The following is a 15,563-nucleotide window of genomic DNA, read 5'->3' on the forward strand; positions in this document are numbered from 1 at the left end:
AATTTAATTATATTCCACAGATGCAGGTCTGTAGAGATGTGTGTTAAGATATCTACTTAAATATCTCTGTACATGGAATGGGAGGTGACGTGACAAGACTACTAGTATAGTATTGTGTTATCTGTGATATAACTACGGAACAATAATTGTTCTGAAGACATAGCTATAAATCTACATAATCTAAGTGCAGAAAAGTCTAGAAGAAAAGAGTCCAGGAAAAAAATATTTTTATATAAATCTATTTATTTACATTTATATATTTAAAGAATTTGAAGATAGTATGGTGGGTGTAAAGGAAGAAGACGACTAAAAAAAATGATGGATGGATTATGACATGATATGATAGAAGATATGTATAGAAGGAGAGTAAATTCAAGTATAATAGCCAATAGGGACCGACTCTAAATGATGGATTAAAGGTAAGGCAATGATGAATTTTACTGATCAGACAAAATAGGGTACAAAAGGCGAACTGAGGGCATAAGCATTCTTTCCCAGACAACCTTCGGCATGTACAGAGATATTAGATGGTGGCTTAACATCTAATATCTCTGTACATGCCGAATGAATATGAATATAGAAATTATATATACAATTTGAAGCCAAAGAAATTGTGTATATGGAAATACAATTTTTTGGGTGATAATGGAATGATGCGTCCCTTTCTGCGCTAATAGTTTACGCTGGCGAGATACCAGTTGATAAGATGAGCTTCACTAGAAATTTATTACGATGGTTTCCAGAGGAAAACGCGTGCAGTTTAACCTGGCATGGTACATTACAATGGGATCATTATTCCACATTACTAACATTTCTTACATACCCCTTCGCTACATACAAACATTAGGCGATTAATAAAATAGAAATTAATTAATAATATAATATACAGGTACAACCACAACATGCATAAAAAATGTACATCATAATTAGCTCCTCAATTATAGTATGTAAATATTTTACATACTACAATAAAAAAAGACATAATGAGTACTTAATTATTTTAATAACTTTATAGATAATAAAATTATAATATATACAACTAGAAAAAATATTTTATAAGTAGATAATTATTAGGTCATAAAAAATCACACAGCAGACAGACTATTCAATGAAAAAAAATCTATTGTTGTATACAATAGACAAAATCCATCGATGGAATCACAGCACTATCCATTCTAACCGTGTTTGTTCCATATCAGTTGCACAAAACCGCACAGTCGCAGGCTGCGAAACACCGCGGTCTGCCGCCTGCGAACAGATCACGGGGAAAGGCTGTACGCTGATTTTCCTTTGCGCGAAAAAAATAAACAGTAGGCATAACCACATGCCTGCAATTCGAAATTCAAAATCGCGCGCCAATAACATGACAGCAAAAATTGTCCATTATTATTTTAGTTGAAATATCTTTAACAGTAGAAGAAAATGTGACATTAATATAGATTTCTACTAGAAATAGTGCATTTGAGTTAATATGGTGGTTTATTGGCAGAAAGTGCTTTTGGCATTTATTCTAACTTCAATCTTGGATGTCAATAGCGAACTGTTCGGAAATGATGTAAGTTCTTTTTTTAATTTCGTGCACTTTCATTCATTTGATAGAGTAGGTTTCACTTCACTGTACACCAAAATTTGTATGAAACTATGATATCAATTCATTTAGCATGGCATATTTGCAAGCAGCTCTCTGCATAAACTAATTTTGAGCGCTTTGTATTCAAATGTAAGCCCGCTTCACTTAATTCTGGACAATTTTAGTGAGTAACTGTATAAGGTTTTTTTTAGAACCAGAAGAAATTACAGTTTGTTTTATTTTACATTTTCATTTTGGTTTCCTTATCGCAAATGCAGTGCCAACGCTCATAAAACATCGCGTTAATTGCTCTGTGCTTTCACTGCGGATATCTCGTACTCGACAGAAAATTTAGTCAACATTTTCCGTCGATTTTGCAATATTTATTCAAAATGCAACATCAAAGAGATTTTAGAAGTTAATTAATTAGATATAATATATATTTTTTGTAAATTGTATGTGATAAAAAGAAAATATATGAATTATAAGGGACACATGTTAAATTACAATAAGGCGGTCTTATTGCTGAAAATAAATTTAATTAATTATTTTGTTCTAAAAATGAGAATAGCTTTATGCGCATACAGAGTCATCTATAGTATAATAAATATATGCTAAAATTAATGCAAGTACACAAATATAACATGTTTATAAAAACAATTGAATGAATATAATTATTCATTGCGATCCGCCCCGGTTTCGGACGGATGTATTATACATATAAACGTTCCTCTTGAATCACTCTATGTATTGTTAAAAACTGCATTAAAATCCGTTGCGTAGTTTAAAAAATCTAAGCGAACAGATAGCGGAAGCGACTTCCCTTTATACTATGTATAGATATAGAGTAGTGTGTAGGATGGAGACCAAGACGACGAGAAAAGAAAACGGCGCTGGTATAGCCGTAAAATAATTATGTATTAATGACTTATGTCATATAAAAACAATATAATATTATAAAAAACATAGATAATAAATAAGGTATAAAAATAGGTCGCAACAAGTAGTGTACCTATATAGAGTTACTATGTAAAAAAAATATTTCTAAACACCATGTAACAAACTAAATACATTACAAATTAATACTATGATATATGCTTCTCTAGTAGCTAAATAGAATGGATAATCATTTAATAAGATTCATATAAAACTATCAACAAACAACTTCCGGTGGTCGCGGATTCGATTCCTCGACGATCCTACCCATAGTTATTGATTTGATATAATTAATAATGCAATTGTAATTCCTATAACGTGTATACAATATTATAAAAAAAATCTTATTTTGGATTACAAAAAATTGTGTAAATAAAATGATAGTATGATTTGACACAACAGGATGTCAAATCTAAAAATAAAAGATAACTAGAACATTATTACTATTATGTCAAAAACATAAGAAATATAATTAATTAATTTATTAAGAATATAATTAATTAATAAATAAATATAATTAATTAATTTAATTTATTCATTAAGAACATAAAAAAAAAAATAGAATTTAAATTCTATTTTTTTGTTCAATCTTACAGAATTTAGTATTTTTATAGTGGTTAACCACAATAAAAATACTTATTTCTGTTAGATAAGAGGTTACAATCTGCTTGGATCATTACACAATGACCATTAAGACCGTGAAAGTCGCAGTTTTTCATGTAAACTGCAATAAAGGAATACAATTAAGAAAATTGCAATTAAAACTACTTTCACTGTGATTTAAACATATATATTAAAGCACTAACGAAATCGTGACAAGATTAATATGGAAACAATAGAGAAAAATAATTTTCTTTGAAAAACAACACGATGTTTTTAAATTATGGAATTGGATTATGACTAAGTAAAATTAGTTTTTATTTTTCTTATTTTGATCGTATTTATTACTAATATTTACATAACCTCATTGTACAACTAAGAACCTAAAATTAAAAAGCTTAAAAAAAATATAATATGATGACTAAAATATATTATTCAAAGAGGGAACGCTGCCAGTATCTTCGGAACGTTGCACGTTCCGAAGATACTGGCAGCGTTCCCTCTTTGAATAGCTAGACTAATTCTTTGTCCAAGGTAGCTGCCAGCTCTTCGGTCTTCTGTGATGTCGACTAACCTTTTCGTTATTTCTTTGAAAAGTCTTATAGCGCTAGGACCCCACGGACCAAGGGTCTCGACATCGATTTTTTTTTATTGAAATGATATAGGTACATGAACAACAGTACATCGTCAAGTGATGATAAAATCACATGTGAAACTCATGATACCAATCATGCGTTGCGTCTCCACAGGACTAATATTTCATGCCTCTTCTTCGGTAATTTCAAATGCATTTGAAATGGCAAAAAAATTAAATACAGCTACTTCAAAGCAACTAAATCTAATACATAAAACTCTCGTGATACGAGAGTTATGTGTTAGTTACCATAGTCCATACTTCTCCAAAACGGCCTAACCGATTTGATTGACTTGATATTTGATATATATCTATTCTCAGAACACACAATATACACAATTTCTATTTTTTTTCTGATTTGTTTTTATAATATATACACACAATTTTTGTTTATATAAGGGTGAGAATTTAGGGTTAAAATATTATGTCTATATATTTTAACCCTAAATTCTCACCCTTCTACCATCAACCCCTATTTTTTAATTAAGATACTAATTTATATGATAAAAGCGATGTAGTTGCGCCTCTATTATTAATTTATATCACAAACGTTTGCCGGTTCGGCTAGTAATTATTTATTTATTAAAACTTTAATGAACAAATACACAAATAAAGATGTATATGGTGGATTTGACACCTTAAAGCATTATGTATATATTTGGTGAAAACAAACGTTACGTTACGTTAATAGAAGAGAGTGAAACAACTTCCTATTGTTAACACTCGAAGTCAAGAGTGAATTCCCAAGCAATTTCATATTAAACATCATCACTAATATATTTAAACAAGCGGCTAATATGCCTAGTAATGACACTTCTGATTTACTTTCTTTATGACTGTACAAAAAAATGTAAATCAGTTTGGTACGAGTCGTTTCTGAGTTATTGAGAGACATATACAAAGAGCAATCAAATAAAAAAAAACATCATATAATTTATGAATTGAAAAATATCAATAAATCTTTAAATCTGTCTATTTAAATATTAAAAATAAACAAATATTAAAAATATAAATTTGTACAATTTTTACAACATACACAAATGATTAAAACCTAAAACTGTGCATACATTTTGATTTATTGCTATTAGTCAACTTCTATGATAATAATCTTTATTTTCTACTCACAAGGAAACCTACAATATACATAAATTACGTTTAAACTTTAAAGTTACTTAACTTCTATTTGAAGGAGGAGGAAAGTAATAATAATTATCTAGGACTTTCTACACAGCGCCATCTTGTCCCAAACTAAGCAGAGCGTGTATTATATGTCCAACTGATATATGTACATACATAAATATATTTTTTCTAAATGAATACATAATATACATAGAAAACATCCAGCCCAAACTAAACAATCATAGTCAACTCAACTAACAAACACACAAATGTTTGTACCTTGCGAGGAAACGAACTCGCTACCATTGGAAGTAAGGTGGTGTGGTAAACTAGACCACCGAGGCCGTCTAATTACAAGTTAGCTGCTACTCTCTACTTTGTCTGTTTTATTGAACAGGTTATCTTTTAGCCTATAGTAATTCTCGTGATTTATATCAAATTTATTTAACATCCGTTCAGCCGTTTAGACGTAAATAGGTAACAGACCGACAGACACACTTTTGAATTTATTACAGTATAAAGAAGAAGTAAGAATTTTTTTACGTTTTCTGAAATTTTCGCTATTATTTTACAGAAGACATTTAGCATATTATAATTCATGGAAATTGGTTATGTAAACCAATTTCTATGACTTATAATATCCTATATATATACATATATATAGTATATATATAGTATACAACCTATCCCAATAATATATTATTCTTTTTCAACTGAAGCTAGTCATTTTATAAAAAAAAACTTGTAACTAAAAATTATGTTATAGTAATAATTCTAAACTTTCAACAAATCATATATGTATCTAACTTTTTATTTTTAATCAAGCTTGAGTCATTAGATGCATGGCATTTGAAAGGGTAATAGCATATTGGTAATCATAATTTAATATAATTCTGTATCAATGGAGTTCGATATAATAATATGACCAGTGTGTAATAATATCATTGGCAAGTCATCACAGATCTCTCCGTACTTTTACATTTCTCCATCCGTTTTTAGTTTTAATGATACATAACATCAAACTAGTACATTAATAATTACATATGTTTAACAGACAGAAAAAAGAGTAAGGAGGTTTTAGTAATGTGGACTAATAACCCTATTGCTAACAAAGTACCCTGTCAGTTTGACCTTCTCGCGGTTCCTCCTAGAAAGCGTCGTGATAAATTACTCGTGAATTTTACTACGATGGGCTACTGATCTGACCTCATGCTCTCCACTGATGCCTCGTGAGCGTAAACCGATAGCGCGTGGCGAGGCGTTTGCACTATTCCATTAATAAACATAAAAAAAACAGACAGATAAATAAGAGAATATTCTTCATAGATTTTTTTTCGAATATATACCATTTTTCTTAGCTACATTTGGCCTCTACAGCTTCACCGTAGATAGAGAGGTGAGTACTCCTCCACTCCAAACCCGCGGAAGGATTTATAGATCTGGTGAAGGCTAACTCCTGCCTGATGGATACGACGTTAGTCTGAGGGCACCGCTAAGGGTTCGAAACTAAACTCAGGCCGTAGTAATTTCCATCCCCTTTGAATTAGACGGTAGAACGATGCTATTGGTATGGTGAACCCGTCTGCACTAAAAGTTCACACTGTGAACTCTTTGTCTTTCTGGAATTACTTGTATTGAACGAAATTATTATGTTATCCGAACTCTGACGATATTAAAAAGTATTTAATTTTTTAATAGTAATAATTCAGTTCAGTACATTTTTTTTATTCTTATAATATTTCACATGATACACAAAAAATACCATTGCATTATGAAATTGTTTCTTATTTTGGCCGTCACCATAAAAATATTAAACATTTAATTGGTGAACATTACGTTGAACTTAACGTTTCCCATGCAACAAGTAAAGTGACGAAAATCATTGCGAAAATTCTTAGATAAAATGTGAGATAGACAATAAATAAAATTGATAAGTAAACGGGGATTGCTCCACGGTTGGCAATGTTCTGGTCTGGATACCCATGCATGGGTGAAATGTTTACACCCACCAAGGTTAATTGAACATGCATATTGTTCTTTAATAACTCTTTTTGGTGCAACGAAATTCATATTATAAACGCGAATGTTTGTGAGTATGGATGGATATATGAATGGATGTTTATTTATCTTTCCCGCAATAACTACAGAACGGATGAAACTTTACAATAATATAGTTTATACATCAGACTAACACATAGGCTATAATTTAAAAAGATATTATGTATATTGGGCGAAATATATATATAAATATTGAGTAAGTATGATGTAGTCAGCTAGAATGCAATAAAAGAATTATGCTTACCAGAAAAAATAATATTAGTTGATTATTCGACTCTTTGCCTTTTAGGGATAGGTACTGAATTATAATTGAATATTATCATGTGCATTTATTTATTTATGATAGTTAATCATATCCAATGTTCCGATATTGGAAATATTATCTCATCCAAAATATATTTTTTTTAATTTGATTAATTCTTCTTTTTTGGACTATTTTTTTTATTTAGTCTCAATTTTTTTGTGATACCACATAAAAAAACAATTAAATTATATAATAGCATCATATTTTCATTAACTGGTCAACAATCATTTAATGTTTCCCATACAACAAGTAAACTAATGTAAAACGTTACGAAAATTCTCAGATAAAAATGTGAGATAGACAATAAATAAAATTGATAAGTAAATGGGCATTGCTCCACGGTTGGCAATGTTCTGGTCTGGATACCGCTATGGGTGAAATATTTACACCCACCAAGGTTAATTGCACTTGCAAATTGCCTTTTATTTCTTTAATTCTGTACCACTAAGCAGAACCCGTGACGTTGTCTGAGTATTTTTCGCTATCTCCATGCGTTTCACTTAAATGCTTAACGGCCATGGTGGACTAGCGATTTAGCACGCCGCTTTACTTCCGATGGTCGCGGAATCTATTCCTAAAACGATACATATTTTTTTATTCATAAGTATGATTGTTTCGAATAATAATAATAATAATAATCTCAGGACAATTCACACAGCGCCATCTACACCCAAATTAAGCTAGCTAAAGCTTGTGTTATGGGTACTAGATAACTGATACAAATACATAGATAATTTTTTTTCGTAAATACATACATATTTTACTTAGAAAACACCCAGACCGATATAAACAATCATATTCATGAATACAAATGTTTGTGCCGTGCGCGGAATCGAACCTGCGACCATCGGACGTAAAGCGGTGTGCTAAACCGCTAGACTACAAAGGTCGTCGTTTTTGTATAGGTTTAGATGTTTACAATATACAAAAATATCTATGTATATATATATATATATATATATATCTGTTGTCGAGTACCTATAACACAAGCTTTACTTAACTTGGGACTAGATGACGCTGTGTAAATTGTTCAGGGATATAAAAAGTAAATATTTAGTGGGGACCATGCAGAAAATGGAACACAAAATACTTTGTAGAAAGTCTAAGTCTAAAAAATCCCCTACAGTTCATCTATAGCACATATAAGATAATATTATATGTATATACATACCTCTAATAAGAGATCACTACAACAATTGCACTCGAGTAAATCCATGGCAATTCACTAGTTAAAAACAAAGTTACAAATACGCGCATTATTTTAAAATTTTATCGTCATCCGTAATATTAAACTCCCAAGGAATCTAGTTCAAATGGAGCGAAATGATAGTAATCGGTGTGCTGGTCCATTCAACATGACAGCGAGGTCGGCCCACTGTCTCAGACCTTAGAATAATTTAAAAATTTAAACAATCAAAGCAATATGTGGAGTTAATACTTAAATTACCTACTTAAGGAGCCTTGAACCGAAATTTGAACCGCTTGGTAACTGCAGTGACGGATTATCAACGATTCATGCTGTTTCTAAGCGAGATTACTATTGCTTTTATTTATGTAGTCCAAATTGCATTTACTATACTATATTTACACTCCAATGGCATTTACTATTAGAGCCGTCAATTTAACCATAACCTATGGGGTACAAAGGGGATTGTTAGTAACGTGGACTGATGACCCCATTGCTACCAATGTACCATATCAGGTTGATATCTTCCCCTTGCATCCCTCTGAAACTATTAAGATAAATTCTTGATAAATGTGTCATGATGCGCTAACTGACCTGTTTCCATTGGAAACCATCATGACGAATTCTTGATGAGTATGAGCTAAACGACCTGACCTCATATTCATCTTATTATCCCCCACTGATACCCCGCCAGTGCAAACCGTTAGCGCAGGCAGGTGCACTATTCTATTCTCATCAATAAAAAGAAACCAAAGCGTATAGAATAATAATAATAACTCAATTTAATTTACACAGCGCCACCAGGTTAAGTGTAGCTTGTGTAATAGGTAATAGACAACTGACATAAATATATAGAGACATTTTTAAGATTGGGTGGTAAAGAATGCTATTAGCGGGTAGACACATGTCTGCTCGTAATCATTGTTTATATCCACCACCATCTCAAGTCGACCCGTAATCAGGACGTCCAAATATCTGGAGCTGATAAATAATATTTTCACAGGAAATATCCAGTTTGGATAATATTTACAACTGTTTGAAATGCTTTCACTTCGAATCTTTTGTGACTGTAGGTAAAACACAAGCTTAGTTTAAATGTTAGTATTTAATTTATTACCATTTAATGTACCGTAAATTTACCACTCTTCCATCAACGACGTCGTTAATAGAATGTTACTTTGTCTATGGTCCGTGTTTAGTCCATAATATACAGCAAGTTCTATACCAACATTCTTAAGCCTGACATCAACGGTGCTTATAAACGAACGCAGTATTCTTAGAAAGACTCAGTTTTTTTTTAGATGAACTAATAATCGGATCATGGTTAAAGAGTTAATAAAAGAATATTTTTACCACGTGGTTTTCCACCAGCTTATTTGCTATTCCAATTAAATAAAAAGAAACTCCTCGATTTCCTTTTATGTGTAACATGTATCTATATGCCTACAGTTATCAACCTCCGTTGCATGTTAGTACCATGTCAGTTGGGCAAAAAAAAGGATTTATAAATCATGCGCGATTGCAAATCTGCACGACATCCGTTTCATCGTATCGTCGATGTCTGGCTTTACACATCGTGACCAGTTGGCGTGCTCTCAAAATAGTTTCTCGTAGGTGTCGTATCATGCAGCCCTTCTATTATAGCAAAGTTGAAGGATATACGCAAGCTTTGATTCGTAACACGCGTGTAATAACAAATTATATAGATGTATACATATACATATATATTTATACGTATACATACTCATATACACAAACAAATATAGATTATACAACCTATTCGGTTTTAAAATCAAACTTAGAACCATAAAATAGTTTTAAATAATAGTAATCTAAATTTTCCAAAAGCAGAAAGAGAAATATCAGATGTATACTTTTAATTCGTTTATTTGAATATTTGTAGATATAAGTAAATAATCATATATAAATAATAACAAAATAAAAGGTACTTAACTTCTCTTTAATCCTTAGACCTCTAATATATTAAAAGCACTAACAATAAGTAAATCCAGTGATCACGTGGTCCGCAGTATAATACTTATTATTTGTGCAGAGAGCTCTGTTCTAGTTAACAGTTAGATCAACAGTAAATCCTTCCACCGAACAACGCCTTTTATATACCCTACACATCCGTAACAAACAAATCGGCAAGACCACGTGATTTTACAGTTTTTCTTACTTTTTAATATAATTATGATCACAATAACTTATTATAAACTTACTATAGGTATTACATTTTTAGGTATTATGTAAATTATTTATTAATATAATTAAATAACTTAAAATATTTACTTATTTTAGTAATCAGAATATAAAAAACACATTTTGACACAACACTTGTATAAAGAAAACCAGTACAATTTAATAATTATCTATCACGGCCATGCTGAACGGTACTTCGCTCTCGAAGTACACCGTATGTTATATAGAAATTTTGGCTATATCCTTGGCGTATCAGTCCTGCCACCCGCTGCAGTGACATATAGACTAATACCAGGACCACAACCGATCAGCGAATATACGTAAATATAATTAAAATACATATAATAATAGCCTCTGTCCTTGACATATTAGTCCTGCCACCCGCTGCCAGTGACACCTAGACTAATATCAGAACAGTGACTGACCAGCGGATATAACCGTTTATAATGTGTACAATATATAATAGCCCCTGCTCTTGACATATTAGTCCTGCCACCCGCTGCCAGTGACATCTAGACTAACATCAGAACAGTGACTGACCAGCGGATATAACCGTTTATAATGTGTACAATATATAATAGCCCCTGCTCTTGACATATTAGTCCTGCCACCCGCTGCCAGTGACATCTAGACTAACATCAGAACAGTGACTGACCAGCGGATATAACTGTTTATAATGTGTACAATATATAATAGCCCCTGCTCTTGACATATTAGTCCTGCCACCCGCTGCCAGTGACACCTAGACTAATATCAGAACAGTGACTGACCAGCGGATATAACTGTTTATAATGTGTACAATATATAATAGCCCCTGCTCTTGACATATTAGTCCTGCCACCCGCTGCCAGTGACACCTAGACTAATATCAGAACAGTGACTGACCAGCGGATATACTAACCGTTTATAATGTGTACAATATATAATAGCCCCTGCTCTTGACATATTAGTCCTGCCACCCGCTGCCAGTGACATCTAGACTAACATCAGAACAGTGACTGACCAGCGGATACCAGATGTAAACATTATGTTATTTGCACATATTAATCAAATGTATGTTTTTATGTCACAATAAAATCTAATTAGTACACTTATTATGTAATATTTAAATTGTGTAGTACTAACAAATATCAGTTTGAACTAAAGTTAAAATCAACATTAATGAATTATAATTAATAATATAATAATTGTATACATCACAATCTATCACGGTCCATTTGATACAACGTTGTTACTATTTCCATTAGCTTGTATGGACTTTGTATTTTGAGCTTAAATTATCATGACTGTGGTCCTACATATACCATGTTTCCAAAACGGAACTTTCGAAAATACGTTTGGTCATTCTGACGAATCATTTATCATGTTTATTATGGTGCCGACATATTTTTCCACCTGAACATAACGTGAAGTTCCCTTAGATATAACGTGGTATGTAATTTGCATTTCTATAAATAACAACTGTGTAAAGTTGTATGAAAAATTGGTTCCTCTATCTATAACCACACTTGTACCGAATAAAGTAATGGTTTCCTGTAAGCGACAACTAATTCCTGATTATAAAAACATGTTTGAATCTCTCAGATATTGTAAAGGGGCCGGTAATTATGTACGCCCTGTTCACCTGTACATGTACTTATAATAATGTTAGACTACTTTTTTTTTTTTTTTTTAATTTATTATATGGAATATAAATGGTTCAGGTTCAGCATTTACGATATACACCAGCAGGCTTAGATAAAAATAAAATCTTTCTCATTACTTTGTAATCTACAACCTGTAGAGTCTAGTCATAATTGGAACTTCTTGATACATAATCACTTTAAAATCAATTAAAATAAATAAAAAAATAAATTCGTATATATATTTTTTTAACAATATTAAACATAATATTCAAATATTAAGAGTAATGTACTTTAGCCAGTGTGTAATTTTCCCACTAGTCTATCAATGGTTAATGAGTATAGACTGCAGTTACAACTTAAATTTCTTCCTTTACACTATCATGTCTTTGATAAAAAAAGAACTTAGTTAGCGAGATACTAACTATTATTGTTATTAGTGCCAGACGTGGAGCCTGTAGTATTAGCACGTTGTTTAAAAAAACAAGAAGATTCTTTGTGTCCAATTTTTTTACAATAGGAACATTGGATTATACTATTGGGCGACCTAATATCATTTGTGGGTGCGATTGTATTGGAGTCTGGAAGGTCGCGTTTGTTCGGGTTTTTAAAACATTGCACCTTGTGATGACCTAATTTGTTGCATAGAAAACACCGATTTTCTTGTGGTCCTTCGATTTTAGTTTGTTTATTGACTGTATTCATTGAAGTAGAAACATATTTGTCAGTCTTACTAACTAAATCAAAGGGTCGTTTCCTAGAATGTTTGACGTAAGTCGTAAATAATGACATTAGTTCGGCGGTAGTTTTAATAAGACTATTATGAGAGGCCATTCGTACATTTATATCACATATACCCCCGCAAACAAGCTCAACCAATTGTTCCTCAGTAAAAGAGATTTTAGTTAATTTAAGTAGTCTGATTTTCTCCCTAGCATATTCACAATAGGATTCTGCGCTTTCAGATGTTAATAACACGGCTTTTGTTAATTTATCAGATAAATTTCGTTTTTCTGGATATAAATCTTTAATTGTAGTTTGAAACTTTTCCCATGTTCTACCCTCATCTGGTTCCCAAGTTTCATACCACAATAAAGCAGAGCCTTTTAAGGCCTTACCAGCTTTTGCTACTGTCGTGACACTACTCCATCCGAGATCCGCCGCGATCGAATTGATCGTACTGCACCAATTTTCAGCTCCATTGTCGTTCTTGTCAGGATCAAATGGCGGTAGCACTACATCGTCACTACGATGTGTGCCAGATACTGCATCACGAATGGCTTTTAGTAGGCCTTCTATAAGTGTGGGATCCATTAGAAACCACGTCCACGATTATCTAAAAATACAAACAAATTGTCTATTGGTCTGATCAGATTCTGATCCCACTTCTGATAATAACAAATTATATAGATGTATACATATACATATATATTTATACGTATACATACACATATACACAAACAAATATAGATTATACAACCTATTCGGTTTTAAAATCAAACTTAGAACCATAAAATAGTTTTAAATAATAGTAATCTAAATTTTCCAAAAGCAGAAAGAGAAATATCAGATGTATACTTTTAATTCGTTTATTTGAATATTTGTAGATATAAGTAAATAATCATATATAAATAATAACAAAATAAAAGGTACTTAACTTCTCTTTAATCCTTAGACCTCTAATATATTAAAAGCACTAACAATAAGTAAATCCAGTGATCACGTGGTCCGCAGTATAATACTTATTATTTGTGCAGAGAGCTCTGTTCTAGTTAACAGTTAGATCAACAGTAAATCCTTCCACCGAACAACGCCTTTTATATACCCTACACATCCGTAACAAACAAATCGGCAAGACCACGTGATTTTACAGTTTTTCTTACTTTTTAATATAATTATGATCACAATAACTTATTATAAACTTACTATAGGTATTACATTTTTAGGTATTATGTAAATTATTTATTAATATAATTAAATAACTTAAAATATTTACTTATTTTAGTAATCAGAATATAAAAAACACATTTTGACACAACACTTGTATAAAGAAAACCAGTACAATTTAATAATTATCTATCACGTGCATGGAGCAACTAAAGTCTTACACATACGGGCACGTAACTCAATAGACTGTTCCGGACTTTGTAGATTAGACATAGATATAAAACTCAAAATTGCAGTACTTTTTAAATTTATTAAACTAACGAATAAGTACAATCTAAGTGACGGTCTTGATGAGGTCTAACGGTTTGGCACACCGCTTTACTTCCTATGGTCGCGAGTTCGATTCCTCGCAAACATTTGTATCCTTAAGTAGGTATGATTGTTTGTATCATCGGTCTGGGTGTTTTCTATGTATGTTAAGTTATTTTTTTTAAAGTCTACTATCTTAATAATATTATAAATGCGGAAATTTGTGAGTATAGATGGATGGATTGTAGTGAAACTTTACAAGAATATAGCTTACAGATCAGAATAACATTCATCATCTATCATATTCATCCATTCATCTGGAATAACAGTGAAGATTATTATTCCAGATGGGCAAGTTATAGGCACTGCCGACTGATGACTACATGGTGAAGTCATTTGCTATGCCCGCATGTCGCTGGGTAGATATATTTGTATCCAACGTGACAGGGAGCGACAATAAACAATTTTGACGACCTCGGTGGTCTAGCGGTCTAGCACACCGCTTTACGTCCGATGGTCGCGGGTTCGATTCCTCGCACGGCACAAACATTTGTATTCATGAGTATGACTGTTTGTATCGGTCTGGGTATTTTCTATGTATAATATGTATGTATTTACGAAAAAAAAATTATCTATGTATTTGTATCAGTTGTCTAGTACCCATAACACAAGCTTTAGCTAGCTTAACTTGGGTCTAGATGGCGCTGTGTAAATTGTCCTGAGATTATTATATACATCCTTCCCTTCCCTTCCCTTCTTCTTTCAACCCTTATATTAATCCGGGACTGCTTTAGGCTGTGCTCTTTCTATGTAGATTCCGATGTAACCAGCGGAACGTGAGCATGTCATACTTGAACTTTGAAGTGCTTTTTTTATTACGAAATTTGAGGGCGTTTGAACGCAATCTTAAATAATGTTAACTGATGATGCGTGTAAGCTGTTACACGTAAGCTCAAATACTGCCTATTCAGTCTTGGTTTGAAAGACTCAATGATGTAAGAGGCAGGAAACAACAACGCTGAAAGAGAGTTCCACTCCTTAGCTGCTCGCATAAGGAAAGATGATGCTAATCGTTTGGTGCGAACAACAGAGATGTCAACTGTATATTGGTGGAGCAGCTCTCGACTGTTGACAAT

The 15,563-nt window shown here is 32.2% G+C and overlaps 1 protein-coding gene across 1 annotated transcript in view; it reads left to right on the plus strand.

Moving 5' to 3' along the window:
* The first annotated feature begins 1,230 nt into the window (after nt 1-1,230).
* LOC131851449 (A disintegrin and metalloproteinase with thrombospondin motifs 16-like) overlaps nt 1,231-15,563 on the plus strand; it is a 71,469-nt gene continuing 57,136 nt past the window's right edge. The window contains exon 1 of the mRNA XM_059201951.1: nt 1,231-1,555. Within this exon, the coding sequence (XP_059057934.1) occupies nt 1,472-1,555 (84 nt within the window). The 5' untranslated portion in view covers nt 1,231-1,471. The remainder of the gene's footprint in view (nt 1,556-15,563) is intronic.

This window comes from Achroia grisella, unplaced genomic scaffold (genome assembly GCF_030625045.1).
Source record: "Achroia grisella isolate CSIRO2021 unplaced genomic scaffold, CSIRO_AGI_Agris_v1 utg783, whole genome shotgun sequence".
In the NCBI taxonomy this organism is placed as follows: Eukaryota; Metazoa; Arthropoda; class Insecta; order Lepidoptera; family Pyralidae; genus Achroia; species Achroia grisella.